The sequence below is a fragment of the Rhinatrema bivittatum genome, chromosome 4 (assembly GCF_901001135.1).
Source record: "Rhinatrema bivittatum chromosome 4, aRhiBiv1.1, whole genome shotgun sequence".
Classification (NCBI taxonomy): domain Eukaryota; kingdom Metazoa; phylum Chordata; class Amphibia; order Gymnophiona; family Rhinatrematidae; genus Rhinatrema; species Rhinatrema bivittatum.
In genome coordinates, this window is record NC_042618.1 from 197,859,718 (window position 1) to 197,883,847 (window position 24,130).

Genomic DNA, 24,130 nt, shown 5'->3' on the forward strand with positions numbered 1-24,130 from the left:
AGTTGGAGGAGGGTGCATGTGAACAGTGGTTCAACATGGGTCAGAGGGTAGATACAAGCTTGCTACACCCGGGGAGAGTTCCCTTTCCTTTGAGCAGGAAAGGGCTTTCTTGGAATGGGTTGGTCCCTAGAGTGGAGCACAAGCCTTCAAAGCGTGGCGACCTGGAGCAGGGTCTCACTGTGAGCATGGTGTCACTGTGTTTGCCACAGTCTAAGTACCTTGGAGATCTTTTCTCATTCTGAACATGGGTCAACAGGTGCTAAGAGATAGGCTGCAACACCGGGGAGAGTTCCCTTTCCTTTGAGCAGGAAAGGGCTCCCTGGAATGGGTTGGCCCCTAGAGTGTATAATGGTACAAATTATTAGGATTTAAGCATTTGCAACACATCATGACTTCATAAGCAAGACGGATGAAGTTCTCTTTTCTGCCCTGATACTAAAGAAAACTGTTTGTTTTATTTAAGGATCCATGCTGTGAAGGATTACTAGTTTGAATTGCCAGAAACTGAGGTTTCCCTTTGCAATGAGGGTTCAGCCGTTAGGACTGGACATAAGGCCTGTCCAGACAGGCACATCAATCGAGGTCAAACCCTTGTCGGGACATAAGGCCTGGATGGACAGGCACAGCAATCGAGGTCAAACCCTTGTAGGGACATAAGGCCTGGATGGACAGGCACAGCAATCGAGTTCAAACCCACCTAGGGACATAAGGTCTAGATGGACAGGCACAGCAGTCGAGGACAGAGGTCAATCCCACCTAGGGACATAAAGCTGGATGGACAGGCACAGCAATCGAGGTCAAACCCACCTAGGGACATAAGGCCTGGACGGACAAGCACAGCAATTGAGGACAGAGGTCAAGCCCACCTAGGGACATTAGGCCTGGATGGACAGACACAGCAGTCGAGGACAGAGGTTAATTCCACCTAGGGACATAAGGTTGGATGGACAGGCACAGCAATCGATGTCAAACCCACCTAGGGACATAAGGCCTGGATGGACAGGCACAGAGTTAGAGGTCAGGCCCTTGTAGGGACGTACGGCCTGGACAGTGGATGGACAGGCACAGCGTTTCAGGTCTGCTACATGTGCTGCAGTACTTTCATTATCTGGAGCATAGGAGGCAGTTGGAGCTGCTGCAAGGCTTTCAATTGCTTTTATTCATCTTGCCATTCACAGGGAAAATTTGGAAACCCAAGCAAAGGCAGGTTTACTTTCAAAAACACTAGCATTTCCATCAACTCTGGTGCCAGCCTTGAGTGGTGAGGGCTCATGATATCCCCTGTCATTGAAAAGACACGTTCACCGGGCACACTGGTAGGTGGACATGACAGATATCGCTGAGCCACTTTGGCTAGGTGTGTCCAGACAGTGGACTTGTGTGCCCAATATGCCAGCGGATCTGTCTGCATGTTCTATGTCAGCTCTGAGAGATACTGTGTCACTGACAGCTGTGCTGGTGTCTCCTTTGCTTGGGTGGACTGAGAGTCACTCATGCCAGCTGCTTTCTCTCTCGCCCATAGCACAACAGATGAATCTTTATGGGCAACATGCCTTTGGCATTCTGAAGTGGAGGAAGAGGAGGAGGTACTAGCTGTCACTGACAGAGTGCTGCTCCTGCTTGGGCTACCCCAACTCTCTGAAGTACCCGCTGTTTCCACCTCTGCTTCACGCCTAATATGTCTCTGCCTATGGCGCTCCTGTTCACAGACTTTTGGTAACAGCAGGTCCTTCACCAATAAGAGACAATCGTACTGTAGGGCGAGTTTCCCTTTCACACGGGGATCACAGACTGTGGCGAGCATGTATGTGTTCTGTTCTGTTAAAGGCCTTAATCTCTCTTCCACCTGCTGCTGCAAAATGTCCAGACAATGCAGCACTTCAACTGTCATTCCTTCTTCCTGTTTAAAGGCCTCCAAATTTTCATCCAGGAAATTAACTATAGGGATGATGTCAGCCAAGGTGGCACTTCTGGAACTCAGCTCCTCTGTGACATCCTTGAAGGGCTGCAGGAGTTTTACCAGCTGACTCATGACTAACCAATCATGATGCCCTAGGGGATTCTGCACACCTATGTCTATTGTACCAGAAAGTTCATGAAATGGTGTCTGCAGCTCCACTAACCTCTCAAGCATCATAAAGGTGGAATACCACTGGGTGGCAATGTCTTGAATGAGACGCTTGTGAGGCATCTCAAAATCAGTCTGCTTTTGTCAGAGAATCTGCCCTGCCTTCATACTTCTGTGGAAGTGTGCTGCTATGTTCCTGCACTTCTGTATTAACCTATGCAGGTATTCATTCTCTTGGTCATTGGAATCCAACCCCAGAGCTGATTTCACTACCAGGTGCAGAGTGTGTGCAAAACATCGGATGTTCTTAAAGTGCCCATCATTTATTGCCTTAACCATGTTTGCACCATTGTCTGTGACAAAGAACCCTGCATGAGGATTCCTGTCTCGCTGATGTAGTTGCCAGCCCTCCAGCATCTGTCTGATGCATGCTAGAATATTGGCTGCGGTATGGGCCTGGTCCATCAGGTGGGTGTGCAGTAAAGCCCACCTCCACCCTGATACTTGTTCAGTAATAGAGCTGCTACCTCCCCCTGCCTCAGCCAGGTCCCACCAGTGTGCTGTCAGGGAGAGGTAAGAGTGTGCAGCATTCATGGTGGTCCAGATATTGCAGGTGAAATGCACACTCCCCTGTGCCTTAGCTAGCAGCGCTTGGATGCGACTGCGACACTGCTTGTACAGGCTGGGAATGACTTTTCTGCTAAATGTGGTTCTGGAGGGGACTTTGTAATTTGGAACTACGACCTTCAGAAAACGCTTGGAAACCCATATTCTCCACTAACTGCAAGGGCTGGTCATCAAGGGCAATCATTTCCCCAATGCACCTGGTTACAACTTTTGAGGCTGCCTGCCTCCTACCCCGGGATAGCGTTACTGCACTCCACCTCATTTCCTCCATGGTGGGTTGTCGCTTCTGCCACATGTCAGGGGGTTGCTGGCCTGCCACCTGACTGCTAGAAGGTGATGAGGGCATGGGCTGACTCTGCTGCTTTTGAACCACATTACGCTGCTTGGAAGGGATCCCATGACTGGTACTGCCACCATCCCCAGATGGCAGTACTGTTGTTGGGTGTTGCCTCTTCATATGATGCGTCATGCCAAAATTAGATAGATGTCCCATTTGCTTGCCTCTGCTAATAGCCCTGCCACAGTAATTATACCGAGCAAAATGCAGGTCCTCCGTCACTTTAAAGTGGCTCCAGATCGCAGATGTCTTTTGTGATCCTCCCTTCTCTATAGCCTTGGGGGTGGATTCTGGCACTGAAGCTGAAGTAGTGGGGGCACCCTAAGAAGCAATGCCAGGGTCCTCAGTCACCCTCTGTGCCTGCGCTGACTGCTCTTCCTCTTCCTCATCAGTTTCATCTCTCCCCTGCTGCACTGAAGTGGAGGCTAAGACAGGACTAACTGATCTTCCTAAAACTTCGTCAGGCTCAGCTATTACTTCTTCCATTTCTGATGAGAATCCCACTCAAGATGATTGTTCATCTGAATCAGAAGCAAACAGTGCCTGCGCTACATTGTCAATGCTAAGTCGAGACTTCTGTCCCACTGCTGCTTTTGGGTGTCGACATTTTGTCTGGCATGACTCAGCCTCCCCTTCCCTCACCTCCAAAATTACAGGGTCAGAAACAGGTGGTGGCGATGCATCATGTTTAGATTTCATTTTTTTCCGTATGGAACAACCTGCCCCTCCAAAGAGTTTAGATTGCAACAGGTCCCTTTTTAACTTTAATGGAGGACTGGCATTAGTGCCTTTTGAAGTGTCTCCTCTGCCAGTCCCAATCACTCGACCACATCTAGCTTTCTCTTACATTATGGATTTAATGTCACTGCCTAGTGCCTTCTGGCTGCCCACTGGCACAGTACCTTGATATGTACTAATGTAATGTGTGTGGTGTGCACACTCAGAGCTTGCTTGTAAGCACAAAAGAGGCAGACTGGGGATTTCACTGCAAGACTGTCCCAATAATAAACTTCAGTCTGCTAAACTACTCAGTGCCCACTGTCACAGTGCCTTGATATGCACTACTGTAATGTGTGTGGTGTGCACACACAGAGCTTGCTTGTAAGCACAAAAGAAGCAGACTGGGGATTTCACTGCACAGACTGTCCCAATAATAAACTTAAGTCTGCTAAACTGCCAGCCCACTGGCACTGATGTCCAGTACACAGAGAGACTGAGTGAGTCCAATTAAACAAATTCAGTTTAAAAAAGCTGGAATTGTTGGCACAGCAGGAAACTCGATGAAATATATTTTCCAATGGAAGTTCTAGCAAACTAGCTAAAAATTGAATATATCTCTCCCACCCACAACACCCAAATGGTGCTTGCTTGCAGCCTAGCCCAAAGGGTGAATTAAACAAAATGGCGCTGCTAGCAGCTTCTCTCCCTGGCACAGAGAGACAGTCTCAGATCACCTAAATAAACTGCTTAAAAAACAAACAGGGCTAGCTGGCACAGGCACTGCAGCCAAATAAAGAATAAATAACTTTTTCTCTTAAGTAACTAGCCTAGCTAGCAATTCAATACAGATTTCAGAACTCAGACTAGCTCTGAGTGCAGCCACCTTCCGCAGAGACCACCTCCCCACACCACCCCTGCAAAGAAAGTGCGTGGCATGCCACGTGCTTAAGTATATATAGTGCTGGGTCATCAGGAAAAGCGTCACTGAGCACTGAATGACAACGCGATTGGCTGCATTCAGTACATTTCAACAAATCTTATTGCTGATACGTTGCATTCTGGTATCCTTGCCAACCTGTCTGACCCACTCTGACAGGGCTGTGAGGTCACTGATGACTCACAGGAAAGGGCTGGTTTTTGGCTCTGGATACACCCAAATGGCGTTCTCCAATTGCAAATGGCAGTGATGAAAAGCGCGCGACGTCAAACATATGGAACGAATGATATGTTATATTCATGGGGAGTCGCGATACATTTCGCTTCCCCACGAATACAACAAATAGGGACATATACGTTGCGGATTGCCAATACGTCGAAAACGAATGCACACCCCTATTGCAGGGGTTTGTGTTACTTCTCAAAGTGTTTGGCAGTGAAAGCTTTATAGTTACTGTGATGAGTGTATGTGTGGAAGAGGAGAATTCAGTGAGTGTACATGTGCGTGAGAGTCTGGGGAGTGAATGAAAGGAAATAAGAGTGAGTATGTGTGTGTTTTTGTGAGAATGAGCATATATCTGTGAGAAAGAGAAAGAAAGTGAATAAGCAGGTGAGTATGTATATGTGAGAAAATGTGTGTTGTGCTGCTATCAATGTTCCCTCTAAGGACTGGGCTGCTGTGAGCATAAAATTGATAGGCTTTTTGCGTCAAAGAAAATAGTGCTCACGTGGTAATCAAACCAAAAATTTTTACTCACAAGCAAACATTTTTTGCACACAGCAACCCAATCCTTAGAAGGAAAATTGGTGCCAACCAGAAAGCCCTGCAAAAAGACACTTGGAGCCTATATGGCATTATAGGCTGGGTGTGGGCTTTGCCCTCAGAAAGTAATGAGTAAATTGAGTTTCAAGTACAATAGAGTAAACTTCCCATATAAAAGCAGTACTAATTGCTAGCACTCAAACAGTAATAACCCTACCTATGAAAAGTCAACACTGCAAATATTACACCAGGCCCTAAAATACCAATACATCTCCTATTAGGAAAAGAGAACAAACCAGGCTCCTATAGATCTCTACACAGATGCTAGCAGAATACTTCACCTCGATTACACCTGCAAAACACAGACACACCCTCACCAAATACATAAGGAGACCATAAAGTATAAATAGAAATGTGCAGACAAAATCTGAAATGAAAACCAAAAAAACACTCTATGGGGTAGATTTTCAAAGGGGTACGCGTGTACAATATGCGCATACCCCCCAAAAACCTACCCCAAACCCCCCCTGCGCGCGCCGAGCCTATTTTGTATAGGCTTGGTGGCGCGCGCAAGCCCCGGGACGCGCGTAAGTCCCGAGGCTTGCATGGAGGGGCGTGTCGGGGGCGTGCCGCAAGTGACGCGGTGTTTCAGGGGCGGGCCCGGGGGTGTGGTCAAGGCCTCCGGACCAGCCCCCGGGTCGGGTGATGGCGCGCCAGCAGCCCGCTGGTGCGCGCAGATTTACGCCTGCTTTCTGCAGGCGTAAATCTACCAACAAAGGTAGGGGGGTTTAGATAGGGCCGGGGGGGTTGGTTAGGTAGGGGAAGGGAAGGGAAGGTGCGGGGGGTGGAAAGAAAGTTCCCTCCGAGGCCGCTCCGATTTCGAAGCGGCCTCAGAGGGAACAGGCAGCGCGTGCTGGGCTCAGCGCGCGCAGGTTGCACAAATGTGCACCCCCTTGCGTGCGCCGACCCCAGATTTTATAAGATACGCGCGGCTATGCGCGTATCTTATAAAATCCAGTGTACTTTTGTTCGCGCCTGGTGCACGAACAAAAGTATGCACGCGCGGAAATTTATAAAATCTACCCTTATATGCAGTACAACAATGGAAAATAGAAATGTTAATATTTCTCATAAAACATCAAAAAATATAAATCAATAATAGTAAAATCATGCTATAAATAGAATATTTCAAAACAGCTGACAAATAGAATATCATCCAATAATTAAAACTCATATAAAAATTTGCCAAATGCCAATAAAATATTTCAAAACATCAGACACATCAAATAACACCAAATAATGAAAACTAATATGGATAAAAAAAACTTTCCCCACCCTCCATCCTGGGAACTTTTAATTTCCAGATGCCCTGAGATTGTTGTGGATTAGCAGGAGTGTGTGTGTGTGTGTGTGTGTGTGTGTGTGTTGGGGGGGGGGGGCATTGTTGTAAACAAACTTTCTCTTCTCTCTCATATAGACATATGCTCAATCATACAACCTCTCCCTCTGACACACACACGCACACAATGTCAATTCCACATACAGCCAGCCTCTATCTCCCTCTCTCTCACACACACACAGAGCCTCTTTCTCTCACATACACACACAAACGCACATACACACACACTTGCTCAATCACACACACACACAAATATAACCTCTCTATTTCACACACACACACACACACACACAGCCTCTCTCTCACAGACACACACAGCCTCTCAAAATAGCTACATCTCACACACACACACACACACACACACACAAACTCAGTCATACACGCACAGCCTCTCTAACACACACACAGCCTCAATCACACACATAGCCTCTATTACAGTGACACAGACTGAAACACACACACACACACACACATAAATATAGCCTTGCTCACTCATTCACTTCCCCCCACCCACCGTAGCACAAATAATAGTAGCAGCAGCTTTCTTCTTCAGTCCCAACCAGGGACAGGATTCTTCTTTCTTCTCTCACAACGGTACTCCTTCACCTAAAAACCTGCTCCAGCTCCTGATGGGGTGGGGGTTGGCCCCCCTGCTCTAGCTCCTGCTAGCTGCAGGGCCCCAGTTGAATGACCCGCAGTGCTGTTGCACTCCAGCCGACCGCCATGGTGCTGCTCCAGTCAACAACAGCCTGAGCATCACAATCCAGTGGCACACCAGAGCTACTGCAACCTACCATTGCCATAAGCCCGTCGCTCCTGCTGGCTGAGGCAATCTTCCTGCCCCTGAGGGTCCACTGAACACTACTTCTTCTTCCAGGCCATGAGGGTAGGAAAGACAAGATGCTGTTACTGCCCCGCTCCCAGCACCACAGCATGCTAGGCAGCTGCCTAGTTCGGCTAGTGCTGCTGTTAGCCCTGCCTCTGCTCGCAGCTGGTAAACTTACCGCATACAAGCTAAGTCCATTTAGGTTTGCCTGCACATCAGGTGGACTATTTTGTAACAGGCCATGCCCATGGGTAAAACATTGTTTTATCTGTGGAAATGCTTTAGAAAATGACCCTCATTGTGATTAGGCGAGCAATAGATTATCAAATAAATAAATCTGTTCTTGGCAGGGCATGCAGTTGATTCTGATGTAGAGAAGCCAGTCAAGTCCCCATGTGTATCTCATGGAGCTTCTCCTGTCTTTCCCATGGCGGAGACAAGCTAGCTCAGATCTCAGACCTTGAAGCTCATGGTCAATTGTAATATTCATGTTATACAGACATGAATGGTCAATTGCTTGATAATATCCCTCCTAGGATCTCTGCCCAGAGACAGCAGAACTGATGTTTGTACTTGATTATGATTGATGCTCCTATTGTCCAGCCCATAAGCATGAAAGGCCAGGTCATCCCAGCCCCAAGAACCTGGGATTCGCGGTCATCAGAGGCTTCGAGGTGACCAACTCTAATACTCAAGAGTCACAAATAGACATGGTTTTCCAGCTACAGAAAACAGGAACATTAAAGGGTTAATTTCAATAAGGTGCCTAATTGGCACTCTCTGTACACCCACTTTTTAGCCTTCATAATCTCAACCAATTTTCATACTGTACACTGTGTTTGAATGTCTGCTTGCTATGCAGATAAAAGTATTAAACAATGGCGCAAACTACATGCATTAACAGCATGCCTTCTACGTTTGTACACACTTGAAGCTTAGATGCACACAGGTAGTTTACAACAGGCCTCCAAAAATGCACCCCAAAATGCCTCTTTTTAATATGGCCAAAAGTACAGATGTTGCAAAAGTCCTCATGGACTTTCAGACAGCTAAAATCTGCATACATATTCAGCCAATTTACCCATGGAACCCGCTATATTATGCACGTAGATCTCAAGTATGCCTTTGAAAATGTACCCCAACTATACTCTTATTTTAACTATAGTCATTGCATCCAAACATGTTTCATGAATATGTAATCCATCAAAAAATAGTGGAGGAGTAGCCCAGTGGTTAGGGCAGCAGACTACAAACCAGGGAATCCAGCATTCAAATCCCTCTGCTGCTCCTTGTGACCCTGGGCAAGGCGTTTTATCCTCCATTGCCTCAGATATAAAAGTAGGTTGTAAGCCCTCTGGGGATAGGGAAATACCTGCTGTACCTGAACGCAATCTGCTTTGGAGTGCTGAAAAGTGGAATATAAAAATCTAAAATAAATAAATATTCGGACGCTGCAGAAGCCTTGCAAACTTTGAATTTACTTTCAATTCACTTGCTGGGGTGAAGGGAGCCTGGAACCTTTGGGTGAGGCACCCTGGCCCCCTCGATGCCGACGGAAACCCCGCCCACAAAGTGACGTCATCGGGGTGGGACCCGCAGCCCATAAAACCGGCTGTGCAGGAGAGGTTCCTGACGCTGCAGAAGCCTTGCAAACTTTGAATTTACCTTCAATTCACTTGCTGGGGTGAAGGGAGCCTGGCCTGGAACCTTTGGGTGAGGCACCCTGGCCCCCTCGATGCCGACGGAAACCCCGCCCACAAAGTGACGTCATCGGGGTGGGACCCGCAGCCCATAAAACCGGCTGTGTACGGCGCTTGTCGACGTCGGCGCTGGTCCTAAGCCGCGCTGTCCCAAGGGGTGCGCGCCTTAGTGCGGCTTTGTGAAGGATTTGGGAAGGATTGAAAGACTTCTTCAGCTCAAATATTAACCGAGAGATCTGAGAGTAGTTGTGGAACGTCGGTAAACGTGAGTACCGTGTACCCAGCACATTAAATGCCGCATTCAGCTAGAAAGCGGAGGGCTAAAGAAAAAGAGGCCTCTGCTGACTGTGTTTCCACTATGCTGGGTCCAACGGATGCTCATGTATACCAGGGAGCACTGTTATCGGGTGAATGTTCGTTGAGAGAAGGTAAGGAGGAAGTTTTACCTAGCCTCTCTCTTGAACTTTGTACCACTCTATCCCCGATAGAGCGTACTCCCCCAGGTAATCCAGCAGAGTTGAGACCTCAAATTCAAGTACCTGAACCGGGAAAGGCCAGTGAAGGCCTGGAAATACCGGAACATGGTCTTGTTCCATCCTTGGATTTGAATAGCTCCTCTAAAATGTCATCGGAGCCTGTGGTCTATGTCAGCAACCCTAATGAAAGGGAGAACTTGGAGGCAAAGATTATCCTTCCACAAATAAAGAGGATTGAATTGAAAAAGCCTGCATCCATATCTCTTGAATCAATATGGGAGGCTATTCAGTCTCTAAATGAAAATATTTATACTCAGATGTCCCCAGTATATAGTAACATGGAGAAAATAGATACGCGACTTTTAGAAGATGAAAAAGAAACACAAACTGGAAAAACAAATACCGCTAAATTAAAGATCGAAATAGATAGTAGTAAAGCACAACAAAGTGCATTAATTAAAGATAATATTATTCTGACAAACAAATTGGAAAATATTGAAAATACCCTGAGGGGAAAAAATTTGAGTTTCATCAACTTCCCAAAGAGCCAATTAATTTCACCAAAAGAAATGTGGAAAAAATATATGTTAGAAATTTTGAAATTGCCAGAACAAGTTTTACCGATAACTACTAGGATATATTATATCCCAAGTAGTAGTACTCGTAAGGAAGGAGAAAACAGAATGGTAAATGATGTCCCTGAACAACTTAATTTAACTCAATTCCTAGAGACGTCTCAAAATGATCAAACTTTGCCTGCTACTATGGTAGTTTCTTACCTAATGGAAGCGGATAAGGAATTGACTTTGAGAATGTTTTTTAGACATAGAACGGAATTGTTTATGGGATATAAGGTTAATATATTCCCAGATTTGGCCAAGAGCACTCAAAAAAGGAGGAAACAATTTCTCATTTTAAGACCTAGAGTGTTAGAGATTGGTGCAATGTTTCTTCTGAAATATCCTTGTAAATGCCTAGTTAAATATCAAAGTTTATCCTATGTTTTCTTCCATCCGAACCAGCTTACAACTTTTCTTGTGGGTAAGAGGGTAATGCCTGAGAGTTCATCCCCCAAGGATTAGGGGAAACTGTCTAGATAAAAACGCTCATTAATGATATAGTTCACTGTGCTTTAGTTCCACTATTTCTTTAAAAGTTTAATAATTTAATACAATTCCTGAGGTAGTATCTCAGATCTCGGATTGTTGACTTTGATTAATGTTACAAAAGATATATTTTATGTATTGAAATATTTCATATACAACTTGAATTGTACATGTTTTCTAACAAGAAGTGTTTTCTTGATTGTAATGTTTAAAATTTCATTAAAACATATATTTTAAATAAATAAATAAATAAATAAATAAATAAATATTCATTATGGATACTCTGAAAAACGTATCTCAAGGACAACTTGGTAAACTCCCTTGCATTAAATACCAGATTTGCCTTCCAAGTGTGCAGGATGCTTACTCTGCCTCCTGAGTATTAGGGTGCAGCATGCTCCCCTGCATTAGATATTAGCTTTACCTGCTGAGTATTAGAATATTGGTGTACAGTATACTTTCCTCTATTAAGTACCAACTCTGCCTCCTGAATATCATAGTATTAATCTACAGCATCTCCCCAGGTATCTGGTCTGAGGAGTGAGACGTGGCCAGTAGGGATATGCATTCATTTGAAACAAAACAGGAAATTATAACCACATTTCCTGTTTCGTTTCAATTCATTTCTAAAACAAAACAAAAAAAAACCTAGCTAAATTTTAATTTGTTTTCTTTCATCTCATATTTTTTAAAAACATTCCCAGCCTCTCTCCATAATCCCTCTCCCAACTCCTCTTACTCAATTGAAGAATTTTTGCAGGGCAGGAGCGATCCCCAGGTCCCCCTGCCCCACCAGGGCTGCAGTTACAAATGGCGCAGACACCATGGTTCATTTCTTCTGTACAGGATGGTACTGACTTGAGTCCGGGCCTGGCCGGTGCCATTTGGTGCAGAATAATGTTGTGAACCTGCTCGCTAGGAGCGCGGGCAGGCTCCCTACCTTCGCGGCCAGTCGGGCCGCTGACTCTGTTTTCTTCACGGCAAGCGTGCCGCCGTCGCCGGGCTCCTCTCCGGCTGCCGCTGGTCCTGCATGGCAGGGTTGGGCCGCCGAGAGCTCTCCCATGCAGCTGGGACCGCTGCTGCCGCTCCTGTCCTCCCCGACGCGGCTGGAGCCGCTCCGGCGGCTGTTCTCGCGTTCCCGGGGTCCTCAGCCGGCAGGGAGGCCATCTTTGCCTTGCCTGCTCCTGCCGGGGCTTGCTGCAGCTCATGGGGTCTTCAGCCGGCAGGAAAGCCGTCTTTGCCTTGCCTGCTCCTGCCGGGGCTTGCTGCAGCTCATGGGGTCCTCAGCCGGCAGGGAGGCCGTCTTTGCCTTGCCTGCTCCTGCCGGGGCTTGCTGCAGCTCATGGGGTCCTCAGCTGGCAGGGAGGCCGTCTTTGCCTTGCCTGCTCCTGCCGGGGCTTGCTGCAGCTCATGGGGTCTTCAGCCGGCAGGGAAGCCGTCTTTGCCTTGCCTGCTCCTGCTGGGGCTTGCTGCAGCTTATGGGGTCTTCAGCCGGCAGGGAAGCCGTCCCTGCCTGTGCCTGCAGCCTTCCTGCTTCAGTCTTCACGGCATGGAGCCACTCCAGCAGCCTGCCTTTCGTTCATCTTCATGGCAGGGCTGCCCCACTACCTGCCATGCTTCCTCGGGCCTTCCACGTGGCTGAGGATGCCACCAGCTTCCTGCTCTCTCCTCCAGCTTCCTTAGGCATGAGCGCACGCCTCTCTCCTGCTTTTCAAGGGCCAGCCAGGGGTGGCCCCCTGCAAGCTCCTCCCCGGGCGTTGGCCCCTTCAGCCCTACAAAAGGGCTCAGCGTCCATTCCAGTGTTGCTTTTGCAAGGAGTTGACCCTCCAGGGATCCTGCTGTCCTTCGCTCCAGGAGTCGTCCCTGTTCCAGCACTTCTTCAAGGTCCTGTGTTTCCTGTTCTTCGTTGGAGCTCCTCGTCTTGTCCTGATGTCCAGGTTCCAGTCCAGATGTCCGCCTGATGTTCATGATCCAGTTCTAAGGTCTGTCTCCTGATCTTGTAATCCGTGTTCCTGTCCAGATGTTTGTTCTCTTGATCCTGATGTCCGTGATCCTGTCCAGTTGTCCTGAACCCCTGGTTCCTCGTGCCACGTCGTGGTCCGCGACCAGACCCACGGGCGGGCTGTGTAGGGCGCTTCGTGGTGCAATGCCTTCCTCACTTTTGCAGCACAAGCCTCTGGGAGACTTCCGCTTGTATCCTTGTCCCTGGTCTACGGAGTCCCTTGTGCTTGCTCTGTCCGTGCCAAAGACTCTGCCAGAATCTGTGCCGTCCCAGTGTGGTCCGTGACCAGCCACTGGCAGCTGTGTAGGGCGCGCCATGGTGCAGGCCTCTACAGCTTCTGAGACATGTTCCTTTTCATTGCTCCACATCTCGTCTAGAGGCACTTCGAGTCCAGCGTGGTCCGTGACCAGTCCCGCGGGTGGACTGTGTAGGGCGCGCTGCATCGCAGTCTCAACCCGGTACTTTGCTTGACTCTCCTGAATGTCTTTTACCTTGCTTGACTCTCCTGATTACCTTGAATCTTGCTTGAGTCTTCTGTGCATCCAAGTACCTTGTTCCTGAGTCTTCATCTGTGCATCCAAGTACCTCGTTCCTGAGTCTTCATCTGTGCATCCAAGTACCTCGTTCCTGAGTCTTGTCTGAATCTCCATGTTCCGGTCTTCGCTGCCCTGGCCTCCATCCGACCTGCCGCTTGCGTTGCTGGTCTCCTGAAGTGTGCAGGTCCAGAGGAGGGTCAGTATCTCCAGTCATCTGTCTTCAGTCCAGCCTCGCTCCTGTCCAGCCCATGCTCGGGCATGCCTCACCTGCCACGGCACCTCTTCAGAGTTCCTCTGGGGTCGAGCCGTGGTCCAAGAACACACATCCCCTGGTAAGTGGACCCGCTCTCCTAGCGCTTCACAACAAATAAATTAACAATGACATCAGCCCCAGTCTGCCAGTGCCATTTGTATTCGCAGCACAGGAAGGGCAGGAGCGATGAGGGATTGCTCCAGGCCCAGAAATATTCAATACGATAAGGAAAGCTGGGGAGAGGGCCCAGCAATGGATTTTATTTTCATTTTCTGACAAGGCTGACATTTTTTTCTGTTTTGCTTTTCATTTTGTTCTTCTTTTCATTTTCTAAATGGTTTGTTTAATTTTTTTTGTTTTAAATAAACAAAAACAAATTAAGTAAACAACAAATTAAATATATAAAAAGCAAATAAATAAAAATAATGTCTGTGCACACCCTTATTGGATTTTTCCCATCCCCTTCACTGCACTCCAATGTAATTTTCTGATTCATTGCATTGTAATTTCCCTCATGTTGTATCCTGGTCTTTTCTTCCCTCCCATTATACTCTGTTCCTCTGCTACCCTGCCTGCCTTATTCTTAGTAATATGTTCCAGACCTGGATGGAGACATCGCTGTATGACCCTCCGATGACCCCTGTGATAGCCATGGGAACCTCATCATGGATAGCATAGGACCCATCAGGGCAGATATGTTCTGAGCCATCCACCCTGGTAAGTGAGGCACGGACAAAGTCCAGGGACTGCTCCAGAGCATAGGTGTCCTTGGAGCAGGTGTCCAGGATGTGTGCCCCCAGTTTGATTCCTGGCAGGATACGCTGGTCCTTATTGATCTCATCCAGTGCAAAGAGCATAGCCTCCAACCGCTGGATCCCCCGGTGCTCGTTGATCCTCCCGCATTCCTCGCTGGGACTGCCTTTCTCATGGACGGGGAATAGCCCCCCAATAACAAGGTCCCCCTCAATACTGATCTCCTTCTTGGGTACTATGTTATAGCCGGGGTTCTGGTTGGCTAGACTTGATATCACACGCAGCAGCAATCCCCATAGGCAAGCAGATAGTGCCATGGCACCAGTGCAAGAAACTGCCAACTGCAGAGGATTGGCAACCTCTGAACTTCAACCATCCACTACTGAATCCTGAACTCTGTGGTGATGGAAAGATGGCTGGAGGATCACTTGTTAAGAATCCCTTGCCTGGACTCTCTACAGTCATTTATTGATTTTTCAGTTTATCCATGGTGCAGTGCTGAAGGTCAAAGGTCAATGAGGCATCATCTAGAGACAGAGCGGCTCAAGAGGTCATCACAATTCTTCTCACACCAAAAATCTAGAAATGGAGAAACAAGTGATAAAATGATTTCAAATATCCAACAATTTGTTACTTCCCTACAAGAAACTAATGTCACCTATAAAAGGGACCAATCCAGGAAAGGTTGCCAATTGGCTCCATGTAATAAGGAACAAACTATTCCAGTCCTGGTTTTACCCTCTAGTACACATGAAATTGTAGTCCTGCTTTTTTCCTAAAGATATCTGTTCCAAATGCATACATGCATTGGATTACAGCCAGGAATAAATGAGCTTGTTTGTTATAATATGGAACCAGGTGGCAACCCTAATCCCAAATCAAAGCAAAGTATTTAAAGAATAGTGCATCAGTGCTTTTTCAGTGTCATCACTGAGTGCACTGCATGTTCCTTTGGTAAATCAGCACCTTTTCAATATTATTTATGCAATGTGCGTGCCTCTGGTAGATCAGCACCATGTCAGTCTTATTGGTACAGTACGCACTCAGCTGATGTAAAAGCAAGTTCTAGGTTATGGAGGAAAAAAATGATTGATCTGGTCACTGTGCTCATTATAGATGCATCAAAGTGGAAAGTTCCAGAGTTTCAGAGAAAGATGTGGTCACCTTAATCCATTCCCATGCTGATATGGGATTATTTCTGACTATTGATGAATTCAGGTCTACACACAGACAGAATGTACATAGGCATATAGAAAACGGATTGTGAGCCTGGCCAACTCAGAAACAGTTAACTTAATTTACACATATGCAGGCACACAGAAATACTTGCATCATTACTTTTCTGCTTGCATAGCTCCAACTATTTGCTAATGTTTACAGCAGAAGGGAGGTGTCTCTCACATATGCAGATGCTGTTAATTTGAACTGTCCCCAACTACCATGCCCAAGTATACAGATACACATCAAAGCGACATTAGGGTCTGATGTTCTTAACTGTGGCACCAGGACTGATAAGAAAACAGACGGGCTGATACAGTACAGTGCGCTCTGACGGAGCGCACTGTTAACCCTCAATTGGACGCTCGTTTTCGACACACTAGCGTTACCCCTTATTCGAAAACGCACATCCAACCCCCCCAAACCTAATAGCACCCGCAACATGCAAATGCATGTTGATGGCCCTATTAGGTATTCCCGCGCAGCCAAACCACACATTTTACTTTCAGAAATTAGCGCCTACCCAAAGGTAGGCGCTAATTTCTTCGGGCACTGGGAAAGTGCACAGAAAAGCAGTAAAAACTGCTTTCTGTGCACCCTCTGACAATATCATGGCGATATTAAGTCTGAGGTCCCGAAAGTTACCAAAAGTTAAAAAAAAAAATTTGAAGTCAGCCCGCGGCTCACAGGTCGAAAACCGGACGCTCAATTTTGCCGGTGTCCGGTTTCCGAACCCGTGGCTGTCAGCGGGCTCGAAAACCAACGCCGGCAAAATTGAGCGTCGGCTGTCAAACCCGCTGACAGCCGCTGCTCCGGTCCAAAAAGAGGCGCTAGGGACGCACTAGTGTCCCTAGCACCTCTTTTTACCACCGGGCCTAATTGGCATACTGAATCACACGCACAGGAGAGTGGCCTGTGCGCGCGCCGGGAGAGCAGGCATTCGCCCGCTCTCCCACGGACTTTACTGTATCGGCCCGAGAGAGAGGAAGACCTCCTCCTGCCTCAAGCAGTTTTCTCAATCCCACCTTATGCATCTGCCAGTGTAAGATTTCTCCTGATAGATTTCTCACAAGCTGTTCCACGAACTGTATAAAGGTGAGCAAAGCTGTAAGAGAATCAATCAACGCAGACCTCAGACCATAGCAGGACCTTCGGATCTCTTGGGTCCTTGTTTTTCAACAGTGACTATGTAAGTTCTGTATCTTTATATGTATGTGTATATATATGAATATTTTTTTTAGGTATTCTCTGTAGTAGTTGCTATAATCTGCATTCAACCATTTAGTATTATTTGTAGCAATTCCCTTTGTCTAATTATTCCTATAAGCCAATAATAAATCCATTATTATTCTTACCTGGCACCGAGGTGTTTTGTGTATGAGAGAGAGTATTATTAAGGTAAACCTTGTCAGTTACTAATGCAGCCCTATCAGTCATAAGTATCCTAGTCTCTCTCAGTCTGGACCCTGAACAGCTGTCCTCCCATCCCTCACAACTGCTCCATTCCCATTGCTCCCCCCCCCCCCCCCCGGCATACTTTGCAAATTCTAGTGACCCCTGTCTGGGCAAAATGGCGGCATGCGTCTACATCCCTTATTATAAGTGCTCCGATCTCTTCCAAGTTACACCATAGGAATAATTTCCCCATTGCACAAAGTGAAAAACAGCACAGTGATATACAAAAACACAGAAAGCTCCTCTCTTCCACCCTCTCCACAAAAGCGCAAAATCTTCTAACAGCCCATTTTGGCAGGGGTTCATGGGTCAGGACAGGGATTAACTGCACCAGTCTTTAGTCAAATTTATGGATGAGTACACAGAGGTGGGCACATAATTGGGGGGGGGTCTCCTATCTCAGTGGCCCATCTTATCTCATCTGTGGAGTGGGTGCCTGGAGATCACCATCAGGCCATCCTCCATCAGATCCTGAGTCCTTACGAAAAGAATGGAGAAAACTACTTTGCCGCCTTGTTTTTTTCTTTAATGTACATAAATTGTCACATGTTAAATCAATGTGGCACCCCTCTGGGTTAGTCACTAGATGTCCCCTTAGTCAGCTAGAAGTGCAGCACCTCCTCCAGAAGCTGCCCGAGTGGCTGGATCTGTCTTATAAGTGGGAATTGAGACAAGAGTAAGTGTGGCATTTGAGTTCAGCTTTTAAGGAGTGAGAAGCTCTAGTAGATATTTTTGGAGGTTGTTTCCTTTCTGAGCCTTTCTTGCCACTCTGGAGCTACCTCCAGCTAAAGCAAGAGACTTTCTTTATGATTTTTGCTATATTTTCAAGAGATGATCACCACTGAGGTGGAAGCCTGGTCATTTTGGTGATGGCAGTTCCCCTGATCCGGGTGCAAGGATACTGAAGGCCAGACAGAACCCTGTCTAGGAGAGAAACAGACCTGCAGGACAGTGATTCAAGGAGGAGTTTTGGCTGTTGCTTGGAGCTGGGCTGGAAAGTGCAGTTCTGAACTTTATCTTCTGACCCCTCCTTCTGAGAGGTCCATTAACTACAAGGAAGAAGGTGAAGAAATCTGAAGATCCTCAACCGATCTTCATCCCCAAGAGACACAGGCACAGGCTGGGTAAAAGGATGAAACAACTGTGGGACTCAGGCAGAATTATTCTATGTTCTACAGGGACCCCAGCACAGAGTAGGCTTCTCAGAGCAGGAGTGGTAAGCTTGTCATAAGGAATCGGAGTCAAAGACACTTAACAGGAGAAAGGCAGCCAGCTGTAATTTCATGTATTCAGAATTGTGCGTTGATCTTATTTTTGGAAGAATCAGTAAACTCTTATTTATACAGCCCAGTTCCGTGTCCAGTGCATTTGCCCCTGCAGCACTACAGCGTCCCAGGTTACAGAGGGAATTACAAGCAAGGTTCTCAGAGAGAGCCCCTCACTGCCTGGACCATAAGCAACAGCTCCCCCCCCCCCAAAGAATGGACCCACCCCTTGGGGATAAAGCAGGGCTGTGAAGAAAATCAGTGTAGACAGCCCCAGGGCTATAAATTACTTTGTGTACCCTTGAAGAAATGTGCTACTTCCAAGAAAAGGAAAAAAAAATCTTCTTGGAAATTGAAGGGACAATCATATTTAGTACCAAAAAGGGCTTTCCAGTTCAATTCCCAGCTCAGGCCTTCTGTACCTCAGATGGACTGGGGCTGGGGATGCTGCAAAGGTAGGGGGAGGGAGTCATGGACGTTGTTAAGGGTGACGCCTGGTGGTTGAATTTAAATCCCATGATATAGGGATCCAAAAAGCGCCCTGGTTACATGGCTCCCAACCTCAGTTGTGTTGCTGCAATGTCCAGACCAGGAATATTGGAAGTGACAGTCTATTAAAATAGGGGGGAAATCCCTGGGTGGTTGGAAATGAATGCTCATGGTGCCAGAATCCCAGTCCTGGTTCTGACTGAGCTGGAAGAAAAAGGAGAAAGGAGGAACAACTAGGCCAAAAAATAAAGGAAAAATTCCAGTGATAACATAACAACAAAGATTAGACAAAGTACAACTGTTGTATCATGAACAAATTAACGACTTTACCCAGAGAGAGTTCATCAAAGCCTTTCCCTAAAGGAGTCATGAATTCCAGGAGCGACTGATTATGTTTGTCTCTCAAAAAAAAACCCATCATGTTCTTTGATAGGAAATAATACATTTGTAGGAAAATTTAAGAAACTGGGCCACTATTTTGGCCACTTTAACTCGTAAATCAAAAAAAGTCTCCCTTTCTTGCCACATCAGGAAACTTGTGGATCATTACATTGAGACACAAGTCCCAGTCCCTGTTTGGCTCTAATATTCAATTCACAATCAAGACGGAGTTCCCAGCCATGTCTTCATCCGTTCATTCCAGCAGCACCAAAACATTTAAAATCTAAAATAGCAAAGGACAAGTGGGAGTGTCACACCCTTCCTTGACCCATTTATTTGATGGAGGTTGGAAGCATTGCTTCAGAAGGAAACTCCAGAACTTCTGTCATGTACTTCTTGAGCCATGTCCAAAGATGAGATAGACAGCACTTTGGGAACATTCATGAACTGAGAGTTCCTCCTCTTGATTGTATTTTTTAAATGTTCAGTTTTAGCATGCAGGGTCCCAGTATCCTTAGAAACATAGAAACATGATGGCAGAAAAAGATTGTATGGCCCATCCAATCTACCCATCCGTCCAATTAATTTAGCATTATAATTCTCATCACTTCCCCTGTATTTATCCCATGCTTTCTTGAATTCAGATACTGTTTTTGTGTCCACCACTTCCATTAGGAAGCTGTTCCAAACATCTTCTCTGTAAAGAAATATTTCCTAAGATTACTCTTCATTTTATTCCCTTCAACTTCTTCTCATGACCCGCTTGTTCTAGAACCTCCTTTCCATTGAAAAAGGTCATCTGTTATGCATGGAAACCTTTGAGATATTTAAATGTATCTATCATATCTACCTTATCTCGCCTTTCCTCTAGAGTATTCATGTTTAGATCTTTAAGTCTATCCCCATATGCTTTAGAACGAAGACCACTGATCATTTTAGTAGCCACCCTCTGGACTGACTCCAAAGTGTTTATATCCTTTTGAAGGTGCGGTCTCCAAAACTGTACACTGTATTCCAAGTGAGATCTCATCAGAACCTATACAGATGCAATATCATCTCCCTTTTTCTGCTGACCATTCCTCTCCCTATGCAGCCAAGCATCTTTTTGGCTTTTACTGTCACTTTATCCACTTGTTTGGCCACTTTAAGATCATCAGCTACAATTATCCCCCAATCCCACTCTTCCTTCATTCTTAGTAGAATTTCACCTCCAATACTGATAAAGGGGATGGAACAGCTCCCCTATGAGGAAGGGCTGAAGAGGTTGGGGCTGTTCAGCTTGGAGAAGAGACGGCTGAGGGGGGATATGATGGAGGTCTTTGGGATCATGAGAGGTCTTGAATGAGTAGATGTGACTCGGTTGTTTGCACTTTCGAGTAGAGGAGGGACTAGGGGGCATTCCATGGGGTTAGCAAGTGACACATTTGAGACTAATCGGAGAAAGTTCTTTTTCACTCAATGCACAATAAAGCTCTGGAATTTGTTGCCAGAGGAGGTGGTTAGTGCAGTTGGTGTAGCTGGGTTCAAAAAGGGTTTGGATAAGTTCTTGGAGGAGAAGTCCATTAATGGCTATTAACCAATTATACTTAGGGAATAGCCACTGCTATTAATTGCATCAGTAGCATGGGTTCTTCTTAGTGTTTGGGTAATTGCCAGGTTCTTGTGGCCTGGTTTGGCCTCTGTTGGAAACAGGATGCTGGGCTTGATGGACCCTTGGTCTGACCCAGCATGGCAATTTCTTATGTTCTTATGATTTTGTATCCTAAATACATTACTCTGCATTTTTTACCATTAAATCTTAGCTGCCAGACCTTAGACCAGTTCTCGAGTTTCACTAGATCCCTTCTCATGTTTTACACTCCTTCCTGACTGTCCACCCTATTAAAGATTTTGGTATCATCAACAAAAAGACAAATCTTTCCTGATAAGTCTTCCATTATGTCACTCACAAAAATGTTGAAAAAACTGATCCAAAGACCGATCCATATCGCTAGTAACAACCCCCTCCTCAGAGAAAACTCCATTTACTACTATCGCTTGATGCCTCCCACTCAACCACTTTCTAACCCAGTCAGTCATTCTAGGATCCATACCAAGGGCGTGCAATTTATTTATAAGCCTTGTGTGTGGAACCATGTCAAAGACCTTACTGAAATCCAAGTACACTACATCTAGCACTCTCCCTTGATCCAACTCTCTGGTCACCCAATCAAAGATTTACCTCTACTAAAACCATGCTGCCTCGGATCATGAATCCATTGGATTCCAAAAATTGCACTATCCTCTGTTTTAGCAGCGATTCAATTAGTTTGCTCACCCCAGAATTCAGAAAAACCGGCCTGTATTTCCCAGCCTCCTCCTTACTTCCACTTTTATGAATAGGACCCACATCCGCCCTTTTCCAGTCCTCCGGAACTACTCCAGACTCTAAAGAAGCATTGAAAAGGTCAGCCAGTGGAGCTGTCAGGACATCTCTACATGGTGGTGATAAATAATATACTGAGATAGACTAATCTTCAAGCATTTTTAGTATGGAACAGGAGGTAGGGCCTTTCCCTCACATCAAATGGCAAACCTATTCCATCTGAAACCATATGATTTCCTTGTGGAATCCTTTCTAAAGGCCACAATAATCCAAGCCCCATCCTCAGAAAGAAGAAAATTTAATGCTGCTCTCTCAACTAGGGACCTGATGTTGGGATGATGCAGTGTTCCCTGGTTCTGAGTGATGAAAATTGGGGGTTTCCCCTACCTAATTGGTTCCCTGATGGATAATTCTCAGAAGCGGCCCAAAAGTAAAAAAAAAGTTTACTAAATCTGCCTCAACAAATAGAAGGGGCTATTAGAACTATGGTTCCCCATTCTCTTCTGAGTTTTAGCAAGGGTTTTGCTATTAGAGGAATTAGAGGATAACTATACAGAAGATCCTTTCTTCAATCTAGGGAAAAAGTTAGTTTACCTTGAGTTCTACAACAAGAAGGTTTTCTGGCACTGATACGGGATTCCAGCTATGCTTTCCTGGATGCCATTAAAACCCCATCCCAAGTTTTGGTTGGGATACTGCTTGTGGATTTTGGGCCCTCTGTTGTCTGAGACAAGACCAAGGTCCTGCTGTTGACAGGGATAAAGGAACAGAGGATAAGACCTTGAGGAGACCCTTCTTCCTCAAGTATTTTCTTGAATACCTCTTTGATGAGGAGGGTGGCTCTGGAGTGGCAGTAGAGAGGTTCTGAAGCATAGCACAGTGGTCTTTAATTTGAGCCAGTGCTTCCTCAAACTTATTTATAAATAGATTCTTTCCATTGTAGGGTGTTACCGCAAGTCTTTCCTGAACATCTTATCTGGGGTCTGAAGCTCACAGCCACGTGAGTCTGCAAGCGCCAATATCTAAAAACATCACATGTGTTTTCCACACTCCATTTCTTTTTTCACCAGTGACTGCAGAGCATCGCACACCTCCTGAGGGAGATGCTCTGACATACCCTTCACCTCTTTCATATGTTTCACATACACTGCCCCATGAAGAGCTGGTAGGAAGCTATGTGGGCACTGAGAATAGTTTCCTGGTAAGCTTTTCTCCCAATAAGATCAAAGGTATGGGTCTGTGTGGAGACCTGTTGACTCCTCCTGACCAGTGTAGTCCTCAAATCCATAGGTGTACCACCAGGAGTACTCAGTCTTGGAGCCAGAATCATAGGTGGAACCATACTGCTGCTGCTAACATTTAAAAAGGAGATAGAGCAGCTTTTATACTAACTCATGGGAGAAAGCTGACAGCTGCTCAAGAGCGCATAGTTCTCAGAGAGGTATCTTCTAAGGATACTGGCATAACAGGGAAGTTAGAATATCCCAATACAGAGCTTGCAGTAAAAACTGAAGTAGCCCAGGTGGAATAAAACAGAGCCTACAAATATGAAGGATTCCAAATTACCTGTATCAACTGCTAATAAGCAGGTTGTGAAAAAAATAAAAATAAAAAACATACTCTAAAGCAAATGCCAGAAGATTGAAAATTATGATTAGAGAGTTAGAATGTATGGCACATAATGAAATTATAGGCATAATAGAGACTTGGTGGAAGGAGGAAAACCAGAGGGACATGAATGGGGTGGAACAGGTAAACAGTGAACATCTATTTATCCTTCCAAGTAAAACTAAGACTAGGATACAGTCCATGAAATTAACAGGTAGCAGGTTTAAAACAAATCAGAGAAAGTACATTTTCACTCAGTGCATAATCAAGCCGTGGAATTTGTTACCAGAGGATGTGATCAAGGCATCTAGCCTAGCTGGGTTTCACAGGAGTTTAGACAAGGGAAAAAAGTCCATAAACAGCTATTAGTCAGGTGGGTTCAGTAAACCCACTGCTTATCCCTGGAAGTGAGCAACAAGAAATGGATCTGTTCTTTGGGATCTGTTGGGTAAGTGGTGACTCAGATTAGCTACTGGACAGATTGCTAGTCTCAATGGACCTTTGGTCCGACTCAGCATGGCACATCTTATATTCTTATAAAAATACTCAAGGGTTGGCCTCCTGACACCTTGGACCTTGCTAGCATAGTTGCTGGAGGACTAGTTTGAGAACTCTTCCTCCTGACAGCAGGTACTGAGAAGATTGCAGCTCATCTGAGTACTTCTCCAAGATGCCTGGGCTGTGGAGATTTAAGGATGTTGCAACCCACACACTCTTTCAACCAGTGGGCCACAAGGTATGTGCTGTGAGGTGTACGCCATAGGATAACATCAACTCGACTTATAAATAAGACATTCCAGCCACCTTAAATCAGCACCATTTCTTCTTTTGTTTTCTTCCACAGCAA

At 45.9% G+C, this 24,130-nt stretch overlaps 1 protein-coding gene across 1 annotated transcript in view; it reads right to left on the reverse strand.

Annotated features, from left to right (window-relative positions):
- The window catches only part of GRM2 (glutamate metabotropic receptor 2), a 64,705-nt gene extending 49,886 nt beyond the window's left edge, over positions 1 to 14,819 (reverse strand). Inside the window, exon 1 of the mRNA XM_029597465.1 lies at positions 14,352 to 14,819. Coding sequence (XP_029453325.1) covers positions 14,352 to 14,819 — 468 coding nt within the window. The remainder of the gene's footprint in view (positions 1 to 14,351) is intronic.
- Positions 14,820 to 24,130: the final 9,311 nt, after the last annotated feature.